Source organism: Lampetra fluviatilis, chromosome 40 (assembly GCF_964198595.1).
Source record: "Lampetra fluviatilis chromosome 40, kcLamFluv1.1, whole genome shotgun sequence".
In the NCBI taxonomy this organism is placed as follows: Eukaryota; Metazoa; Chordata; class Hyperoartia; order Petromyzontiformes; family Petromyzontidae; genus Lampetra; species Lampetra fluviatilis.
In genome coordinates, this window is record NC_136314.1 from 2,178,985 (window position 1) to 2,201,544 (window position 22,560).

At 48.8% G+C, this 22,560-nt stretch overlaps 1 protein-coding gene across 8 annotated transcripts in view; it reads right to left on the bottom strand.

The window, feature by feature from the left end:
* LOC144946113 (neuronal cell adhesion molecule-like) overlaps positions 1-22,560 on the bottom strand; it is a 106,607-nt gene that overhangs the window by 16,728 nt on the left and 67,319 nt on the right. For all 8 annotated transcript variants that reach the window (XM_078874859.1, XM_078874862.1, XM_078874858.1 and 5 more), the window contains 14 exons: positions 22,297-22,481; positions 21,622-21,753; positions 20,715-20,858; positions 19,395-19,506; positions 18,308-18,453; positions 13,710-13,854; positions 12,311-12,435; positions 10,639-10,740; positions 9,506-9,703; positions 7,520-7,590; positions 6,466-6,694; positions 4,695-4,810; positions 3,429-3,633; positions 1,361-1,483 (listed from right to left, as the gene is read on the bottom strand). In XM_078874859.1, the coding sequence (XP_078730985.1) occupies positions 1,361-1,483; positions 3,429-3,633; positions 4,695-4,810; positions 6,466-6,694; positions 7,520-7,590; positions 9,506-9,703; positions 10,639-10,740; positions 12,311-12,435; positions 13,710-13,854; positions 18,308-18,453; positions 19,395-19,506; positions 20,715-20,858; positions 21,622-21,753; positions 22,297-22,481 (2,033 nt within the window). The remainder of the gene's footprint in view (positions 1-1,360; positions 1,484-3,428; positions 3,634-4,694; positions 4,811-6,465; positions 6,695-7,519; positions 7,591-9,505; positions 9,704-10,638; positions 10,741-12,310; positions 12,436-13,709; positions 13,855-18,307; positions 18,454-19,394; positions 19,507-20,714; positions 20,859-21,621; positions 21,754-22,296; positions 22,482-22,560) is intronic.

The window sequence follows — 22,560 nt, forward strand, 5'->3', positions numbered from 1 at the left end:
CTTTCTACGTCGACCTCAATAGGAGCTCACTAACGGCCCTTCCTCTCAGCTATCCATCGCAGACCAAGTGTGGGCATCGCTGTATTGTGTGTGCGTGTGTACGTATATGTATGAGACGGCCAACATTAGTATCAGTAGAACATGTATTAGCTGGTCCTGGGCCTCACATAGGTTAACCCAGCCTTAAACGAGTCACCGGCACTGTGTGTAAACATTAGCACCGGGGAAACAAACACGGTCGGGCATTGTGATAGCTACACCATCCTCTCATTTTCCAGTTTGCTCTTCAGAGGCGCTCGCTAACAGCACTTGCCCCGACCGTTTATAAGGCTACAGAAGGGATCTTTGTCCCCTGATTTGTGTGCCCTGGGTTATATCTTCAACCATTCATATTTGTGTATGATGGAATCTGAACCTTAACTAGCCCTCCCCTAGGTCAATTTAGGGTGCAAGCTGCATCCTCTGGGGGTGCGAGATGCCCTTCCTGGGGGTGTGAGATACGGCCAGATTTTTTTAGAAGGTAAATAATCGAAACACAATCTAAGCACGCGCACGTAAGCACAACCACTTTGTTTCATCAAACCCCTATGTACAGGTAGTCCCCGACTTACGATGGAGATGCGTTACGACGACCCCATCGTAAGTCGAAAATATCGTAAGTCGAAGATGGCCTATAGCCTACCCAGGAGTCTTAAAGAATGGTGATAATGTAGCAAAACAGAGCAATTTACAGTACCGTACTGTATAAACTATATGCGTACAGTACATCCCGGCAGCGTCCCAACGTACAGTATCGTACCTCGTACGCTGCTGCGTTTGCCTGCCGCGCGAAATGTAAAATATTTTACAATTTTGTCATATCGCTATCGCCATCGTAAGATCGAAATATCGTAAGTCGGACCATCGTAAGTCGGGGACTACCTGTATCTATTATTATTGTACATTTTTGTAATGATTGAGAACCAAAGGGGTGCAACGCTGCAGTGAAGGTGAAAACCCGCTGGTCTAAACGCTGGTCACCCCCACCCTTGACCGAGTGGCTCTTGCCCGAGCACGGTCTGTTATGGAGTCTTCGGATGCTTTCAAATCAGGTCATGTATAGTGTTACGCCTCCACCACACTACTCAAGTGTGTCTGGGGTCAAGGGCCAGCAACCCTTGAACCCCGCCCTCAGTCGCAACGAGAAACAATGCACCACACGCCTTGTACGACCAAGCCTTTGCGCTGCAGTGAACCCAATGATGATGCCGATCAGACGTTACTAATGTCTGATATGGCTGTTCACAATTGTACCCAATGAAACAAAAAAACAGAGACATTTGTTTGTGTGTTTATTTGATGATTTCTTTGGCGGACTTACTGTATTCGTACGTCAGGGTATATCCGGTAAGGATACCGTTGCGTTCTGCTGGCGGCTTCCACTCCAGTGTCACGGAATTCAAAGTTGTCTGAGAAACTTGTAGGCCAACAACTTTTCCAGGAACTGTAAAAAAAAGAAACCACACATATATACATACGTGCACACACGGACGAAAAAAAAGATTAAGAAAAAGTCACACAGCAGTGCGCGTGGTTAGTACAGGTCCTGCAGCTGGAGTAAAATGCAATTCAAAGCAGGTATGTGGTTAATATGTCCCGTATAAAGAAAGAGGCATTGATAATTAGTCTTTTACCCTTCTATCTGGCAACAAAACTGACACCTTTTTTACAAGGAGTCATGTTTGCAATGACCACAATACCTGCAGTCATAATGCAAACAAAACAACTCTGATAATGTGCACTGTCCTTGAAGTTGATTGGTCCACACCCGAGACAGCTTTCCTTAGAGCATAGTCTCACATGGGTTGGACCAGATGACGCCAAAAGGCGCACAACACAAAGACAATTCACCATCAGAATATGAGAGCTCGGGGATGACGCCAAAAAGCCCCCACAATTTGTACGTACACTTTTCGTCTCTCCAAACCCCACGTGGCATTGGCCATACACGTCGCGTCAAATATTTCTTTAGACGGTCCCAAGCATTTCCCCAAACATCTCGAGAGCGATTGTTTCAAATGCCCCTGCTGCACGCACGCATGTACATGTTGAACTTCTTTCGCAGCGTACGTAGCCAGCTGCCCTAATCGGATGGTGCTGCGTTGGTAATCCACTTTGCGGAGTGCTTGAACTCGTGCAAAATACGAGCGCTCATCGTGATTTCTCAAGCTGCGCTATGAGGAATACCCAGTTCTAGAGATGAAGTATGGTCAACCCTCCCCTCCCATGGATCGTCTCGGTGATGTGGTGTGAATGTGTACGCAGGCTGGTACTGCGTCCACCTTGATTTCCGACAGTTACCACTGGAGATCCCCTTCGCAAGGGATATTGGAACTGTCGAGTTGTGATGTAAGCATGGGTGGCGTTTTGAGGGGGTATGCTCCCCCCAGACTGGACAACTTAATTAATTTATTTTTAGTAGTTTACAATGTAATTAATTAATGTGAGGGAAAAAGCAAACCCCTCCTCCCCCCAAATATAGAAGTGAAACTCCGCCTCTGGATGTAAGGCAATTAAACAAGTGCGCTACGCATGCAACTCATTATCCGTATTGGTCGATTGAGAATAGGTGGCATTTATCCTTTTTTAATGTATTTGTTTTGGTGGGATAGTGAGCCCAATTGCTCCCCCGCCTCCTTTCTGTTGATTATGCAAGATGATAGATTTTGGATGTTTTTTCGGGTGCACTGCGTTTGGGGATTCTGTTCGCCGAGTTTCTGTGCCCCTCCTCGTGATTAGAAGTTTATTGCTCCATATGGGGCTCTTGTTGAAAAACAAAAAACACATTTAATATACAGGGTGCTTAAAAAAAATATTAACACTTATGAGAATTTGCAACAATACCACAAGAAATGTGCCCCTCCGGGCTCTGGAGACCATCTGGAGAAGATTCCAGGCACGTGTTGACAATGATGGTGAACAAGTGGAGACTCTATGACTTTTTGAAGCTATTGACGACGTACATTTGTTGTCATGTCACAGTGTAGCATCCGTTCTTTTTCCATTAAAAACGAGTCCCATGAAGTGTTTACATTTTTTTGAAGCACCCTGTGTGTGTGTGTATATGTGGGGAGCAATAGTGTAGCGGTTAGCACGCTGCGCTATGAACCTGGCACCCGCGTTCGATTCCCGCTCACGGCCAACACCAGTGACGATTATCGTAACCGACCATGGGCCTCCCCTAGGTCGACTCAGCCTCAAATGAGTACCTGGTGCGGTGTGTAAACATCACCACTAGGGAGACTAAGGCGGTCGGGCGTGGTGCTGGCCACCCACCCCCTCGTGTACCGTTGCGGCCTTCATAGGTGCTCGCTAACAGCACTTGCCCCTACATTCTGTTAAGGCTATATGGGGGGTCTTTGTCTTTGTATATACATATTTCTTCCCACCTCCCTCTGGAGTGTTGGCGATGATGGGGTGACTTGACGGCCCCTCTCCCTTGCTGTTGAACGCCGCCACCTCCACGCTGTAGGCGCTGAACGGCTCAAGGCCGGGCAGCATTGTGAAGTTCCTGGCGCCGTGAAATTCCAGCACCTTCTTGCCCGTGTGACGTCGCCTCCTCTCCTGCAGCCCCCTCACCTTCGAGTAGTAGATCTGTTGCACAACGCACACGCTGCCTTTACTACGACAACAACAACAACAGCAACGACCGCTAAGTGGCGGTGACATCATTGCGGCACTTGTGCCAGGCTAGGCATGCTTAGAGGTTATGTGACGTGTCGAAGGATCTCTGCTAGCAGGAGGTCACGGGACAGACCCAGGTGCTATGGGTTGACTGACTGAGATGACTGGCAGATGCACCACCTGTGCTCCCCACTGTGCCAACTTGCTGCACTTTAGCATCGCTCCTCTGCCCTCCGTTGTTGCTGAAGGGCGACTGCCTCCAACTGCCCAGTAGCATCTTTTATGAGCCTCCTCCACAGGGGCTGATCTTGAAACGATGTTACCAGTCGTCAGAAAGTCCACTCAGCTTCACATCCTCTTGTACCACATCACCCCATCGCTTCTCTAGCCATTCCCATTGTAGTCCCCACTATCTGGTCAAGCAGAAGCAGCTTGGTTTCAACTCAACCTCCCTTCTGGAGAAGCTCACTCATGGGGATAGTGGCGTATGTACCTATGGTCATGTGGAGCACTACTCAGAGGATCATGATAAGTTAGTCGTAAACCAATTAGTCACGAAAAAAATGCCACTTATGTGAATCAAAGGTGTGCGAATTCACGCAAACTCTGGCTGCATTCTACCACAACAGTGTACCACATCGTGTCTAATGCGAGTCTATGGCTCAATGTGTGAGTCTATGGTTCTCTGTGTGAATCTATACTCTCTGTGCGAGTCTATGGGTTTCCATGTGAGTTTGTGGGTCTCTGCGAGTCTACACTGGTCTCTGTGAGTCTATGGGTCTCTGTGTGAGTCTGGGCCTCTGTAAGTCTACGCCAGTCTCTAAGTCTGTGTCTTCGATTGAGTCGATGCATTTCCGTGCGACTTTATGCAGGTCTCTGCAAGTCTACTCATCTCTGCGTGAGTCTACGGGACACTGTGCGAATTTGTGTCCCCTGTGAGCATTCTCTGAGAGCGAGAGGTAGAAAGAGAGAGAGAGGGGAAGAGGGGGAGCTAGAGAGAGTGAGAGAGATATGGGGGGGCACGGTGTTACCTTATAACCTTGAAGCCGACCGAGCACATCTTCTTGGCGGAGTGGCTCCCACGAGACCCTGATCACGGTGCTGTTCACCACCTTGTACATCACGTTCTTCGGTGCCGTGCGCGGAACTGCAGCAATAAGGCAATGGGAACACAGCGATTGGATGCGTGGTAATACACGTCCGATTCACCGCTTGCGGGTCGGGCCGAGAAATAACTTCGCAGCTCATGGGATTCCATCGAGTGTGTAAATAAACGACCCGATTCCGATTCGGCTCTCGCGTGCTCGCGGAGCACGCATCGAAGGGTGCGTGCAATGCATCCGCTGCTGAAGAAACTTCCCGGGGGGCATGGGAAGCGAAACGTCGGACATCGCGCCAAACGACGCACGCGGTACACCCCGGAAACACGTCGGTCATGTTGATTGTGTGTACACGTCGTCATGCGAAGGCGTTCGTGTGACCTCTGCAGGCGAGGCAATACGTTCGCTAGAAAGCTAAACACACCAATTTGTTTTATTGAATCGTGACAATTCGTTGAAATATTGAGGGGGAAAGACGGATAATTGAAATAACTAAGAGTTACACGGGGCATTTTCCACAGCAGCTGCGCTTCGTGTGATTGTACAGCATCGACGATTAAAACCAGCAGGAGCAGCAGAAATAGCTGTGCTTGAATATTAATATCGATTGTGAGGCTTTTTTCAGTTCTGCGTATGAATGCATCAGGGGACGTTAAGTGGGCCTTCAACATCCATCATTTATTTGGAATCAGTGGCAGTCACTTACGTAGGTTTGTGTGTCTCCACATACATTTATGCAATTACCTAAAGGCTACATTTAAACAGGAGGTGGTGCGGTGGTGGCACTGTGGTTACCGCACTGCACAACGAACCCAGTGACCCAGTGTCCAGTACGAACCCAGTATCTGAACCTATCTGGTAGCCACCACCTCCTGTTCAAATTAATGATCGAGGTAATTGCATACATGTATATGGAGAAACACAAACCTACGTAGCTGATTTGTCATGGCAATGGATTCCTTGAAGCTATTTGCCACTTGAATATCGTCCCTGAATACTCCAGATTCCTCTCAAATGAAGCCCAACAAGACATGCAAATCTTCTTGGTTCTTTCGGTAAAGTCACGTAGATAGGGAAATAATAAAATAATAAAAAGAAACATTATAAAGTAATATAATAAAATACAAAAATAATATAATAATATAATAATATTAAATAATATAATAATATTATTTCCCTTCTACGTGACTTTACCGAAAGAACCAAGAAGATGAATCCCTGCAGTCACGAAAGCTTTAAATCGAAATTTAAGACATGCAAATGTTGCGCACATCCCAATGCGGAACCCTGTATTGTTCTCCGACTGGATGTAGGAGGCCTGGTAACCAGGTTCTCCTGCATGCTGTACACATGCCCCACCAATCACTTTCAGATACACTTCCGGGGCCGTCTGGAATGCTTTTTCTTCTGATATTAGGAAGCCACTGGAGCTATGCACTTTGAAATCAACTAGATTAAAAACTAATTTATTTTGAACTGATTTTTGTGTTTATTTTGTTGTCCTTCCCCCGCACCTCTAATTAGCACGGTTGGCTACGCACGATACGAAACAAGTTCAACATACGTTGAACAGCACCACATTCACATGTGGAGGACTTGCATTGCCTGTGGGTTCAACATACATACAGTACATACACAAATCACAACGTCCTGTCCCCGATCATGCAACGGCCAATAGGAGCTGCAGGCCTTCCTCTTTTACCGGCCTCTCCGGAGAAGCCGACGATGACCAGCGGTTCGGGCCCCTTGCCCTGGTTGTTGACGGCCTGCACTTTGACCTCGTAGGGCGTGAAGGGCGGCGTGCCGGCCAGCACGTAGTGGGACTCGTTCCCGCCAACCATCTCCTCCCGCCAGTCATCGCCAGATCCCTTCTGTCGCAAGCTCACTTTGTACTGCAGGTCCGGGCCATTGGAATCCAGGGCATCCAGTGGCTGTGAAATGTGTGAGACACGCGAGAGGTTTAGGGTGGCAGTGGTAACACTCGAGCCTCACAGCGAGAATGACCTGGGTTCGATTCCCAGGCAAGTAAATTTTATTGTGTAAGTTGGAGAAATAACTATACAAGAAACAAATGACGTTTGTCATTGTCGTAGCTGCACCGCGCTGATGCGTGACTTTGACGTTTGGGATTTGACCAAGTACAGTTATTTTTGTGGATTGTTTAGTTTTCATGTTTGTTTGCTGTAACGAGGTTTGACGGTGTAGTCAAGTCCCCATCCAAAATGAGCATTCATAGGGGTGAGAAAGGCAGCTTTGGATGCTTGTTTCCGACCCCACCAGGATCTTATGGGCCATCCCATGGGTACTCGCTAAACAAACGCAGGAGCTCACGCCTGTAAGCCAACACTTTGGAAGTAAGGTTTCGGTGGATCGAGCAAATTTGTGAACTTCCCAAAGCCGCTGAACTGCGAGGTAGCCAGGAGGAGGCAGTAAAGTGAGTTAATTGAATTCATCTGTGCGGAACTTTGAGTGTTAACCCATTCGAGCGTGTGGGTTTGAGCCGAGTAGCCCAGTTTCCTCCCACAGGCTTCTGAACTCTCATTAAATGGCATTGGCCAAACATCCCCGAAGCAGGACGGACAGTCGCAATCAGACACCGTGTACATGTGTGTTTTATTTCACACCGCTCGTAGCCAACATTTGCCAACCGTGCTAATAGGAGGTGCGGGGGAAGTAACAAACTAAACGCGAGAAGCAGTTTACATGTGTGTCCATGCGTTTGCATTGATAGTGCAGCGCATTACTCGCACGCTTACTTTCCAAGATATGGTCATCTTGTCTGGATCGGTCCCTTCTGCTTTCACGCCAAATGGCGCAATGTCAGGTGCTGAAAAAAAAACACACAAACTACACTCACCAAAACTCGTTGTTTTTTTTCGTCTTTTTTTCCAAATTATAGTCGATTGTATTCATTGGCCTCGATGCGTAATTGTTCGACCATTTGGAACTTATGTTAACGCAACATTTTCGGGGAGGTGCAGGATTGGTAAAAGGCCTTTCCGCGTAGCTGCTCCACGTTTAGGGAATACCCTCGGCTGCTCACCTTCAGCTTGGCTCCCTCCCTTCACCCCCCCCCCCCCCCTCTTTACTCCCCTGTTCGACCAAAACTCACAGTACTTACTTGTGCCTGTGTCTAACTTTTTTCCTCCGGTGCCTCTTGCTCCCACGTGTTTTGCGCTGTCTTTTTCGATCCGCGTGTCCTTCATGGCAACGTTAGGCTAAAATGCAGAGCTTACTGGCACTGGCACCCGTACCTAACTTCTTTTAATGGCAACTCTTGGTGTCGTATTGTTTTTTTGCAGTTTTAATTTTATTTTAATTAATGTGTATTTCGTGAACGGCCGTCATATTAACCTTATGGCGGGACCCCGGGGTCCCATAACCCCCCGGCTCTCGCATAAACTGCGTTGCGACGTCATTATATGTCTGTTGAAGGCGAACGATACGGCAATCTATTCCTATCGACGAGCTCTACACGATGCGCTAATCACAGTTTCAAAGTTTTGTTTCTTCTGCGCATTCGTCCTCGCTGCTACGCTTGGACGACACGACAACAGAATGATCTGCGCCAGGCGGGTCGCGGCGTTTATGTGCGCGGTGAGACGGAGTCGCCAAAAATAAATAACCTAATTACGATTTTGACTTTCATTTATTCGGGACCCCGGGGTCCCGCCATAAGGTTCATATACCTCGTTTGTTAGTTGTGCGATATTCCTCAAGGACTCTGCTCTGTGCTCGTTCTCTGCAACGTGTCGATGTTTTTTTTTCGTCTTTTGTTTGTGTCGTTGCTGTGCTCACGCAGCACCCCGGGGATCTCCGACCGCGACGATCGCAGCGTGATATAGCCAGGCAGCTGGCTAAACGGGACCATCATCCGTGCAACAAATCAAAGTAAACTTCGGAGGTCCCTTCAGGTGCCTCTCATTGTCCACGCTCGATGGTAGCTCACTGCCAATGGGGTGTTCATCTCATGGCAATCAAACCGAACATTGTGTTAACAACCTCACAGCCATGAATATGCCCAATCATGATGACGATGATGACAATGACCATGCCGACCCTATTGATAGTGTTGATATTTCTACCGAAGCTTCTTCTGCAGACAATGCTAATTTAGATGCTCCTGTTGCCAATGCCAATCATAATCATCATCGCAATGCTGTTGGCAACGCTGACGATGCTGGCAATGTTATTAATGCCGCTGCAGCTACAGATAAGGCTGCTGCTGCTGATGAGGCTGATGTGGACATTGTTGGCACTGTTTTTAGTGTTTGTTAAACAGACTTGTTTCATACTAGTGTAATATCGCATAATAAATGACAGCGATGATGATAATACTGATAATTCTGCTGCTGCTGCAGATGATGATGATGATAATAATGTGTTTTTTTGTTTTGGCTAGTCATGGAACAAAGACGGTCACTGCATCGCACGCTTTCAGTTGCGCTTCTGGAACGCTCTGTCTTGCGATATTAGGAAGCCACTGGAGCCTGTGCACTTTTAAATCTAAATTGAAAACTCATTTCTTTCTAACCGCTTTTCACGTGTAGCCTGTTGTCCTTCCCCCGCACCTCCAATTAGCATGGTTGGAAAGAAGTTCAACATACACGCGCAGACGATGAAACCGGCTGCACTGCCGCGTGGTTGCCGTTGAAACTGCTGCTGCTGCAGACGAAGCTGGCTGGCGCGAGCGATGCTTCGCCGTGCCGTGTTTGTCTTTGTTGATGGTCGCGGATACCTACTGGACGGCGGCGTGAAGTATCGCTCCGAGGGCTCGCTGGCATTGCTCGGTCCCAGCTCGTTGTGCGCGATCAGCCGGAAGCGGTAGTTCACGTACGGACGCAGCTGCAGCTTGGCCGAGCTCACGTCGCCCGTGAAGTTGTCGAGCGTCTGCCAATCGCCGGGGCGGTGCTTGTCCTCCTCGAATTGGACCGTCACACCTGCGTGCCAGGAGAAAACGATGCCCCACCGGCCAGCGTGTTGAGAGGAATGCTGCTGTTGGCGGCGGGCACCACCTATGAAGTCCGGCGCAGTGCCCGAGGGGGTTTGGCGTAGCCGGCGCAACGTCCCCGGACCGCCTTTGCCACACCGCAATGCTGATGTTTAAACACCGTGCAAGGTGCTCTTTTAAGGCTGATTCGACCTAGGGGAGGACCCTCATCCGGTTCAGACAATCGTCAACGGTGTTGGCCGTGAGCGGGAATCGAACTCGGGTCGCCGGGTTCGTAGCGCAGCGTGCTAACCGTTACACTACCGCTCTCTACATGCACACATACACAAGATCAACAGGTCATCAAGGTCAAAGCCGTCTATGCCACCACACTTCGCCAATGCTTTCTACCACTGCTGCTGCACAGGAGGCACGTGACCTCCAAGACATGCCCTGACAGTATCACACCATTTGCTCTGACTACAGTGTTAAACGAGGGTACTTGATGAGATCAGGTGCATTCAGAGATAACTGCTAAACGGGAGTCACCTTGTGCTCCTTCGTCTTCTGGTCGATGTTGTTGATGTAATTTTACATTGAGATGGTCGAGCCAGATAATTTGCGCTCAGGAGCAGCGGAGTGTATCGCGGTGACGATGCGTCCTCCTTTATATAGATATAAAAACGTGCGAATCGGACTCGTTATATAACTTCCACGGTCTGCTCTGGCTGGTGACCGCAGTTGCACACTGCCGGGGAGTTACTCATTTTTCCATCCGGTGCACCATCAACGAATCCGCATCTGTCGCTGCTGCCATGACTGAAGCCGCGAAGTTCAAAGTTACCGCCTCCGAGATCCTGAGAGACCACATTTTGATTCGGGGGAGCGGGGAGGGGGAGGGCGTTCGTAACCGCTGGCAAGAGCGTGCGGCAAGAGTAGCCGCACCTGAGACGGGGCTGTTGTGGCTGTCGCCCGGAGCCCACTGGAGCTCCACGCTGCGATCGCCCAGGTCAGAGAGGGTGAGCTGCGCGGGGGCGGCCGGCCGGTCTGCTCGTGAGGAAGAGAAGAAACGAAACAAACAAGAAAACAACAGAACGGTCGTTGTTTACGCCGGGGATTAAGCCTCCGTTTGCTCGAGTGAACGTGGAGGAGTTGCGGGGGGGGGGGGGGGGTGATCGAAATGACAAAAGCAAAGTGAATGAAATCGAGCGGTGAACACGTTTCAAACCGGAGCTAAAACAACGGCGTCACGTGAGTTATCGAAAACGTTCCACGTACGTACCTTATCTTCACGTTGTTTATAAAGCGCCTTAACCAAGCACTTCACAGTGGAATTAACAGCGCTTCGCGTGGATGCGACGGTAGAGATGAGGTGAATGAAATGTATGGGAGGGAGCAATGGTGTGTGAATTCGGCGAAAGCGCGAAATTGATGATGGTAAATGATGATGGATTGAATGAACGGGGTTCATGAGTGACAGCCATGTGAATGAGAAGATTAAGATGGAACCAAACAAGTGAGTTTTAAGAGAGGGGCAAAAACTCTTGAGGAAAGACGACTGCTTAAATCAGCGTTCAATAACACGTTTCGACTGATCATAGTCCAATTACAGTGGTGCACGCACACAGTTTCAGTTTCATTTATTTGGTATAGCCCTGTGAGCCATTCGGCTCTTGAATCGGGTGCAACCGCAACAAACATAAAACTAAAACATGAACAAGAAAACATCTTAAAGTGACTATGTGACTATGCGCAAACAGAAAAATCCAGGAAAAAACTGCCAAGTCTTCCAGAATAAAAGCACCGTACACCAACGCTGTGCAAAAATCCCAGTGGGATGCAAGTCAAACAACAACAACAACAACCACAAGACAACTTAGATTAAAGCCATCATTCTAACTCCGTACTACAACAAATAAACCTATCCCTTTGGTCACTCCATGTGCTGTGAAGAAGTGCCATTTTCCGAAATGTCGTGCATGACGTACTTAGTAATTTTAAGGCGGTATTATTATTGACAAATGTGGTGAGGTTTTTGTTGTTGTTGTTCTTACTTTTTGTTATGTGTTCGCTAAATGTGCATAGCGAAATGACAATTTACGTCACGGACACGTTAAACGGACAGACTGTCGTACTAATCTGGAGAGAGACGATATATACGGCGAGGCAGTGGCAAGCAGCACCTCCGATTAAACTAAAACTACACTTAGACTATAAACCATTACTAAAAATAACCTTTTATTTATTTTACCAGCTAAGGCCCACCGAGCTATGTAGCTCTTTTTTCAGAAGCGGACCTGGGCACAGACAATCGCTCAAGTGGCTTATCACGTGGACATTGATAGCAGCCAAATACTCTCAACGGCACGTTGATTCTAAATGCGAAGGGGAAAACCTGAGGACCCGGAGAAAAATCCACGCGGCCACGAGAAGAGAGAGACACGAAAACTCCAAATCTACAGCAGGCGTCAGGGTTGGGATCGAGCCCACGACCTCCTGCATAACAGGCGAGGCAGATAACACCTCGCCACTAGCACAATTAGCACGGTTCGCTACGTAGGGCGCGAAAGAAGTTCAACGTACACGCACGCGCGCGTGCAAGCGTCGGCGTGCGTACCGAGCACGGTGAGGCTGGCCGAGGCGGAGTGTCGGTCGAGCGAGGTCTCGGCGAAGCAGGTGTAGACGCCGCCGTCCTCCTCGGTGACGTCCTCGATGGTGAGCACGCCTCCGTCCACCGCCACCCTGCACGGGACTCGGTGAGTATCAGTGGGGAGGCGAAGGGTGCCCGTCTAATGGGTTGGCAGGGGAGCCTCCAAAAGAGGGACCTTTAAAGAGACCCTAAAATTTTCAGTTTCAGTTTTCAGTTTCAATTATTTAGGTGTAACCCTGTGAGCCATGCGGCACTTGACTCGGGTGCAACCGCAACAAAACAAACACATGAACAAGAAACATCTTAAAGTGACTACACGCAAACAGAAAAATCAAGGAAAAAACAGCAAAGTCTTCCAGAAAAAAACACCGCATTTCAACGCTGTGTGCAAAAATCCCAGTGGGATGCAAGTCAAACAATAACAACCATAAGACAATTTAAATTAAAGTTATCAGGCTAACTCTGTACTATGGTGCTTGGCCTCCTCTTCCACGTTGGCCAGATGCCTTCGAAGAGCAGGAAGTACCCAGACTTATCCCCACGACACCGTGCATCCTGCTGGGTGGACAGAAGTTGGTGGATATCGAGAAATGTTCCATGTTGTTGAAACTGCCATGCCAGGAGACTGGGCTAGCGACCGTCTGGATTGCAATTCCCGTGACGCTATCCGTTGCACCACCATGGCAGAATATGACATAACCACTGGAGCGATGTACTGTTAAATTAAGATTGAAAACTCATTGCTTTTGCTTTTTGTGTTTAGTTTGTTGACCATTCCCCTCCCACACCTTCGATTAGCTCGGTTGGCTACGTAGACCGTGAAATAAGTTCAACATACGTAGAGCAAGTAGCTAAAGAGAAGCTTGCTGTGGCTACTGTAACTCCCTCTTGAATTGTGTTTCCACCGAGTGCACCCTTGCCTGACCCAAGATGGTTCTGAGAAATGATTGCATGCATAATAAACGTCAATATTTTACCCAATTGTTCATTTCGTGAGGTGTACTTGACCGGCTGGTAACCGCAAGCGAATCAAACCAAACCCAGCGGGCGCTTTGCACGCGCGACGCCACTCGCTTGCGCTCGCCGGTAACTCTTGAAGACCGCCATTGTTTACGATAGACGAGTTTAGAAAAAGGCATTTTACATCATTCTAGGCTACCATCTGACTTTAAAATGTCACCGCAGTTATTTCACGATGGCAGATTCTTACGCGATTAGTCACCAATGCCTCGCGCGCGTGACGCAAGTTCACGCATTTGTAAATCGCCTCGCCTGCCCCCAGTGGGAACATTTCTCGATATACCACGCCTGCCCGCCTCTCGGTTGAGAACCACCAGCTGGAAACGACGCGATGCGCGGAACCTGCCTGCTGCTGACGATCGGCGCCGCGCCGTCCTTCTCCCAGGAGACGTTGAGGCTGAGGTTTTCGTCGGAGGAGACGTTGCACACGAACCGAGCGTCCTTGAGCCTCTCCACCCGCAGAGACGCCATCGGCTCGATCCTCGTAGCGTCTGCGGTGGCGAGAACGCCGCGTGGCCCCGCGTCGAACGGAACGTTTACTCTGCGCAGCAGCAGTAGCCCTCGTCGGCCGGATAGATTACGTGTTGATCTATTTAATTGTTAACTATAAATGTTTTGTTCATTTGACCACTGAGCTGTACGGCTCTTTTTCAGAAGCGAACGTGGCCACAAACGATAGCGCAACGAAGTGGCTCATCGCGTGCAAATTTATAGCGGTAGCCAACAACTCTAAACGAGTGTTTTGTTTCTAAATGTGGAGGGAAAAAAACGGAAGACCCGGCGAAAAATCCACGCGACCACAGGGAGAATATGCAAACTCCAAATATAGAGCAGCAGGCATTAGGGTCGGGATCGAACCCACGACCTTCTGTATACCAGTCGAGGTGGTTAACATCTCACGGCCATGGTGCCCTTCAGGATCTCCTCTGGTGCACTTTCCCACACACCCAACTACACAAGGATGCCGTCATTTGGCAGGCAAGCCGATATTATTTTAATTATGAGAGCTGGAATTTTGTCAAATTAAGTGAAAAAGCAAATTTTATTGCTTTTTTGATACATATATATGCAGTCATTGATGACTGGGCTTAGACCATTAACTCACGATGTTTGGGATCCTGTTATGAATCGCATGTGGTTGAATGAGCGCTGAAAATATGCACAGAAGCGGAGACATGCATGCTTGGAATTGAAATGAGATACAGAAAGAGCAGCGCGTGGATTAGAAAACAGGTTAACGACACCATCCAAACTATGAAGAGTGAGTGAGCTAGATCAGTGCTCAGTCTGGGTGCATGTCCACTCATTGCCTCCGATCAAAACGCAGAGAGAGAGAGAGAGATCTGTGCACGGCGTGACGCAAGAAGCTCGCGGTCGATGTTACTCGCCATCGAAGAAAGACGGACACCGCAACCGCGCGCTTTCGGACGCGCTTCTGCGGCCGTCTGGAACGCTCTTCCTTCCCGATATTAGGAAGCCACTGGAGCTATGCACTTTTAAATCTACATTGAAAACTGATTTCTTGAGAACTGTTTTTTTGTGTGTGTTTAGTTTGTTGACCCCCCCCCGCAACTCTGATGAACATGGTTGGCGATGTACAGTGCGAAACAAGTTCAACAAACAGACAGACATACAAAGACAAAGATTTCCTATATATCCTGGAACAGACTGTTGGGGCAAGTGCTGTTAGCGAGCACCTACGAAGGTCAGCACAACACACGAGAGGGTGATTGGCCAGCACCACGCCCGGCCACCTCTGTCTCTCGAGTGCCAATGTTTAAAACACCGCACTGGGTACTAATTTGAGGCTGAGTCGACCTAGAGGAGGGTCCAAGTTCAGTTCAGATATCCTTCACCGATGTTGGCCGTGAGTGGGAATCGAACTCGGGCCGCCGGGTTCGTAGCGCAGCGTGCAAGACCGCGACACCACCGCTCCCCACAACACACACACATGCACCTACTATTGCACTATGACAGACACCCCTTTCTCAGCGCAAGCTGGCGTCCGTTTCAGGACTTTGCGTGCCACGTGAATTTGTGTGTGGGGGGGGCAATGGGGCTCCTGTGGGCCTGGCTTCGAGCCAAGTGGGAAACAATAAACAGAGTGGTCACAACCTCATTAGGAATCCTGCTGAAGTAGCTGCTGTTCATCCCTTATGGGCTCTTGACACTTTAACACAAGCCATAATAATATGCGGAGCAATTTGGTTTCTCGCTGACGCACAAATGTGTACGTGCATATGCGTACGCAACATATTAATGCGTGCATTATGTGCGGGTATAGTTAAAGGTAAAGTGGGAGCACTGCAATGACGTTCCTCATGCCACTGCTGGCAGATGAGCCTCCAAAGAGGGTATTTTGCCTACTCTTCCCTGGTGGCCATATGTCTTGAAAGAGCTAGAAGCACTCACACTCTACTCCACCACACACGACCTGCCGATTGGCTAAGATGTGTATAGATATATATGATTGCTGCTCAATAACTGTAAATCGCGAAGTGCTATGCAGGATGAACCAGCTCAGTATGCGCGCAAATCAGTGTCCGGTCAGGTGGACGCACTGTCACAACAAGATGGATGTGACGAGTTATCTCAAGTCCTTCACAGATAATGTTGTCACCATCAGGACTGGGATGTCATACGCCCCCCTCAAGGTCGGTACCCTGACCGAGAAAGCTGCGATCCACCGATGAGCAATTGCTAAACATGCCTGGTCCCTGGGGTCCGACTGTAAACTTCTGGGATCTTGGTGCTTTGCTTGCATGGCTGCTGCCCTGTAGAATTCCCTTCCTCGTCGGATGAGGGACTGCCCGACTGTCCAATTGTATTAAAAAGAGAACTTAAAATGAATCAGTTAAGCTTCGCTTTTCCAGATGAAAAGTGAATGCATTTTACAAACTTAATGGTTGCCGATTAACCTGCTTGCTATTTTAATTGCGTGGTTTTAACATTTTAATGGAGGATACATTTTACATATTCTTTGGGTCTTTCGGTAACATCACGACGTGAGAAAATATTCTCAGCAGCTCTCCCGCTATATTTTTCACCTGATGATGATTGCTTGTGTTGCGATCGAAACGTCGTGATATCGTTGTTATTTGTATTATTTGTTCTATCTACGTGGCTTTACCGAAAGACCCAAAGAATATGAATCCCTGCAGTCACGAAAGCTTTAAGTCAAGATACATTTTACGTCCAGGGGGAAGCCTTGGTTTTCATAAAAGTGCCTTCGAAGAAATAAAGTTTGACTGATTGTTGAGCTTACTTACATTCCTCAATATCTAGGCATATGATAACACATCAATTAACTTTTTTTTTAAAGCACTTGCGTAAACATGAATCGAATGGTGAATGCAAGAACCGATTATTTTCAAATTGCTCTTCCTCCCCATGAATTGGGTCCGCGCAAAACCTTGCAAGCGACCAGAGGCGCTGCATTTACCACAATAAAAACAAAAAATCTTGAGTCTCGAGCCAAATCTGAATGGTGACAACACACTCCTCATGAATTCATCTCTACTTTCACAATATTTCCCCATCATCATCATCATGGTCGATCGACTGCTAGATGAAGGCCTCTCCAAGCCGTCGCCATCTCTCACAATCCTTTGATGTAATGATTCACCCAGCATCTGCAATTTCATCGCACCATCTCCTTTGTCGGAATTATCTCAAATGAATTCTATTACTTGGCTGCATTTTTATATATATGTGTGTATAGCTCTCATCACTGAAACAACTTTAGACAGAGCAGCAACTGTGATGAGACCCTCCTCTGTTTATTAAGCATCACCCCTGCAGCGGACAAATTTGGTAGTTTCAAGGAAAAATGTCTGGGTAAATTGGGTCATGCCATTGGCTGTAATTAAACTCATATAACATTTACAAATACTTGGATCAAATGAGAATTGCAATTATAAACTGTTTAACTATTTACAGAAGCATGCCGAGCATGCGTCTTTAGGGCATGTTCCCTGAATAGCTCAAATTTAAAAAGTAATCATATACAAACATTACAAATCTGATTCATTTCACTCCCTTATTTCAATTTTATTTTGCAAACAAATTAATGACCCTAGTTTAAGTGCAACATTTTCTAAATTCAGAATATAAGTGTTGGTGTCTGATATATCTTAAAGCACTTCAGTTGACTGATTTTGAGTAACATTGACACGCGATATACGCAGGCAGTTTCAGATCATCAATCTCACAGTCATGCTTAATTCACTGCTGGATCAAGGCCTCTCCAAGCCGAGATCATGAATGCAATAACCATGAAACGAGGACACAAGCGTCTATTCCTGACTGGTGAAATTTGGTGCAAAAATTCTGGAAAGTCGTTCCACTGCATTACAGCATCAGGAGCCCTGACCCTTCCCTTCTTGAATCCTGGGTTCAAATCCAGGTTTCGGTTAGCTGTGATGAAACTGGGTCCTTAAGTTCAAGTGTCGCAGATCCAAGGGTCTGGCAATGACTGCATCAACAACAAACATGTAGCTTTGGTTTCTCACGTAATTCATGACAAATTCCAACTCGGATTTGTTTGTATTTTTTATCGACTCGCCTGCCGTGCGGCAAACGTCTCTGTGGCAGCAGGGCTCGCTGGGACATGACGCGCCTTTGGTTTGAATACCGGTCACTTACACTTGGAGGAATCTCAAACAGTAGTTTAACAAAATCCTCACCGATGGATCATTCTCGAACACAAAGGGGCGGCGCAGAGGTCTGCAGGAGTTGCCGAATGTAAATCCCATTTCGTCGCGTGGCATCAAGAGCAGAATTTGAATTAAAAAACTGGGCACAAAAAAAAGAAAAGACCCAGACGCAAAAAACTAATATTTGCGTTGCAATTTCACTAATGGCGCACGTTGAGAGCCAGCGAGCATTTTTGGAGAGCCAGTGAGGAGGAGCGGCTCTGGGCTGTCCGTGTCTCAAGTCGAGCACCTCTGACGATGAGGTTGGCTTGAATGCTCGTCGAGTTGAGCTCATTGGTCGCAGTGCACGTGTACAGCCCTTGGTCGCGCTTGGTGGTCCTCTGGATGAAGAGGTTTCCATTTGCGTAGACGACATTTTCATTCTTCTCCTTGGACCTAGGAAGAATGGAAAGGTGCGTACAGCGATAACGATTGCTTGGTTTATAGAGCGTCGTCGTTAGTGCAAATTGCATCTCACAGTCGCTGAGCAACCACGAACAAGCTGCAAGACAGCCAGCCAGTGGGCCGGCCGCAACCATCGCCGTATATTAAGATGCTTTCAGCCTATTCGTGAGCATTCAAACGTGTGAGAGAAAGCCGGAGCACATGGAGAAAACGCACAAGTGTGAGGGGGCAATACTCTATCCCAAGCCAGGGAATCACACCTCGATACCCACAGAGGAGGGAGTGGGGTGGGGGTGGGGGTGGGGGTGGGGGTGTAATCCATCAGCCCTCACTGCCTCCACAGTGCAGGATTACAGGAATGCATAACTACCACCGACATCGACAATGCGCCGATTCATCGATTCATATTGGCACTCTACGCTCGCGACAGATACGCGCATCGAATCGCGTATGAACGAATGCATTGCTTACGATGTATACATCAACAATGGTGAGCGTGAATGGCTCATTGAAGGAGGTGATCGAGGAGACATTCTTTGGGAGGAGACCGAGAGGAAGAGAAAGAATGGTGAATGTGTTGGCGATGTTCACCAAGGCAGGACATATGAAGAGATGAAGGGAGCAGTGGAAGACAAAGGCTACACACGGAGGAGAGAATTGTGCCTCCGACCCATCTCGAGACAGAACACAAAGTGAACACATTGCACTATATGCAAAATGTATGCTCATGGTACGTACAGAGAATACAACTGTGCAGACCACGCAGAAAGAATTGCTAAACAATGCAAACAAGATGGTGAAATTAAGGGGGGGGGGGGGGGAAATGCCAATTCCTGAATCAAACCATGACCCTGTATTATAGCAATTCGTTGAATTATCGGGGCGAGGGATTGCATTGCCAGCATCCTTAATTGTGATGCCGAGTCTCTTACCATTGCATCACAGGCTTGGGTGAGCCAAACGCTTTGCACTCCAGGGCAATCGCCTTGTTTTCCACCACCTCGTAAACTTTGTTGTTTTCCGTTTGTATGAGTGGGGCCACCGCTGCAGACACACACAGAAGGCCAGCGACGTCGTACGCATCAGCTTGCGCGGGTTTCCACGCTTGCGCTGTACAGCCGGGTACGGGTACCCGTTTGCCACCCTGGTGCGGCCGGGTACGGGTAGGCCGTGAGTCACTGGTGAGTAACCGTTTGTCACTCATTTCCCAACATCTTGTCTCTTCTCACAATTCAAGTTCCTAGAATCAACCCACCCGCGCCTGCAACATGGCTTCATCCCAGAGGTCGCAATCGGGTACCCGTACCCTACCCGATACCCGGCCGGGTACGGGTAGCCGGGTATCGGGTAGGGTACGGGTACCCGTTTGCGACCCTGGTGCGGCCGGGTACGGGTAAGGAATGAAAACCCGTTTGCGACCTCTGCTGTACAGCCCCCCCCCCCTCTCTCTCCGACGTGTTCCTGAAGAAGCTCCGAGCGCGATGGAGCGAAACGTCGAGATGTGACGTCGGACAACGTGCGGTGCAACCCAGCAACGTAATCAGAGGGCTGTAATGTCATACGTAGCGACACGCGATATCAAACACGCACAACATACCGCGGAATATCTGTACCCCCCCCATCTCCCCGTTGCTCGCGCTTTGTGCCACACTCTTGTTTAATATAAAAAAACTATTATAACAACAACAACAAAAACACACACAACGCGTAATTGATGACTTGTCGTACAAATGTCGAATGGGCAAGACACCGGTTTTGAAAAACAAACGTGAGAAAAAGCGTGCGCGGGTGGGCGTTGTCTTGTTTTTTTTAAACAACATTTAATATCACGTGAGAAACTTAATTTGTTCATCCGTGAGTGAGTCTGTCAGTCAGAGTCGAGCAAACGCTCATTCTGACTGCAGAAAGGACTAGGGCCCTATAATGGAGGTTTTTAGTTAGTTCGTGTAAATATAAATGTGTCGTTAAACCCGCCGCCACCCGACACAGCCAATAAGTGAGTTTTCTCACGTAAACAGAACGTGCCAATTCGTCACTAGTCCAGCACGCTGGTGTGTTGGAGAGCCAAGCCACAACTTTTACAAACTGAGTACAACGTTCCGCCACTAATTGCCACTCGCCTCATCGGGCAACCGGCTGTCCGCCCTATGGACCCGAGAACTCAATGTCCCTGTACAAGAATACTGGGTGAACCCGCGTAAATTGACAGCTACGAGATCGGCAGTGGGTTCTTTTTTCTCTCGCTCGCTCACCCAGCACATTGACGAAGACGTTGGCGAGCGAAGAGCCGTGTTTGTTCGTTGCTTGGCACTGGTACACGGCACTGCCGCCAATCGGCAGCCGCTTCAGCGTGACGAGGTCCCCCCTGACGATGCGGTTGGGGTTGTGCGGCACCTCTGGGAAGAACAAACGACACGGCGTTAGCTCCGCGTGTTTACGAATCACGAGCAACAACAACAACCGTCGTTTAACCCACGGGGTGTCGGTGACGTCACCGCGGCGCGTGTGCCATGCTAGGTGCACTTTGGTGAGTGAGAGTGTGAGTGAGCTGAGTGAGTGTGTTGTTGTGACCTGCAGTGTGGAATTGGCTGAACACAGTGTGGCAGAGACTAAGCAATCGAGTAGACCAAGTCCGCAGCAAGGGTAGAGGAATCAGGCAGTGGCTTTGTGGGGTATTAAGTCCATGACAACATTGGGGAAATTTCAGACTAGAACCTCTATGCTGCAGTGAAATGGCCCCACTTGTTTTGGAAAAGGCTGTCGCGCGGTCATTTGTTGTCTCGGGTATTCACCCGAACCCTACGCCAGCCGCCATCGGTGTGCTCACCCAACGTATAATTGATGGGAAATGACGGCGACTGCAAGAGTTATTGCAGAGACCCACGATGCAATAGGGCGACCGGATTTTGGGCTGGCCTTTGAACAAAGACGGTCACCAGAACGCGCGCTTACACGTGTGCTTCTGCGGCCGTCTGGAACGCTCCTCCTTCCGTGATTAGGAAGCACTGGAGTTGTGCACTTTTAAATCTATATTGAAAACTAATTTCCTTACAACAGCTACTTTTGTGTGCTTCCTTTGTTCTATTTCCCACCACACCTCCGATTATCGCAGTCGGCTATGTACGTTGAAAAAGAAGTTCAATACTACAATGAGCGCACCTTCCACAGGAACGCCGTTGATGAGCCATTGGATCTTGGGCTTGGGTTTGCCATCCGCCTCGCAGTACAAGTTGGCATCGTCTCCTGGAACAACCGTCTTCCCCTCCGGCTTCGATGTCCAGTAGGGAGCGGCTGCAATGACGACAGCAATAACAACAATGAAGTCAAAACGAAAGGTCAGAGTATCTCTCTGCTCGATTACTCAACGGAGGGTGTCAATTTGCGCTGGTGGTCCCTAATCCAGTCGTGGAATACTCGGCCTTTCGCTGGCAGGAGTATTTTTCTCTCCATGGGACGGCCACTCGAGACTACCCGCAAAGTGGTACTCATTTTTATCAACCGCCGACAAATCGTCGCTTGACCTTGGAACCCTCCAAAGCGCAAGTGGCACGGTGGAAGCAAGAGGGCTGCACCGTCACTGCCGAAGGTCTTGCGCTGTGCCAGTCCTTGTCGCAGAGCCGCTCAATGGGTCCCTCGCCGGCTCAAACAATAAAGCGTCAGATGCAGTGTAGCATCTCACGCCTCACTAACAAACCGCTCGCTGCCCTGCCCGTGCTGGGCATCGACGCATCGAGCAGCTCGAGAATCGGACGCCGTTAACAAACGGCTATGCCGGACGCCCCCCCCCTACCCTCTCTCTGCGATGCATCGGCCGCACGACGCATCGGGACCGACCGTCGATGGTGACGTCGAACACGTGCTTGTCGGTGCCCTGGGGGTTGCTGGCGGTGCACTCGTACTGGCCGGCGTTTCTCAGCGACACGGGCGAGATGCGCAGAGTCTTGTTGAAGTTCTCCAAGCTCAGCGTCCCCTGGGGAAGGCTGCCGTCCAACTTGCGCCAAGTGATGTATGGCGTCGGCCTGTCGGCTCAAGCAAATTCACGACAACAACGTTAGTGATGATGATGGTGATGACGATTCAACCGTGTTATTACATCTA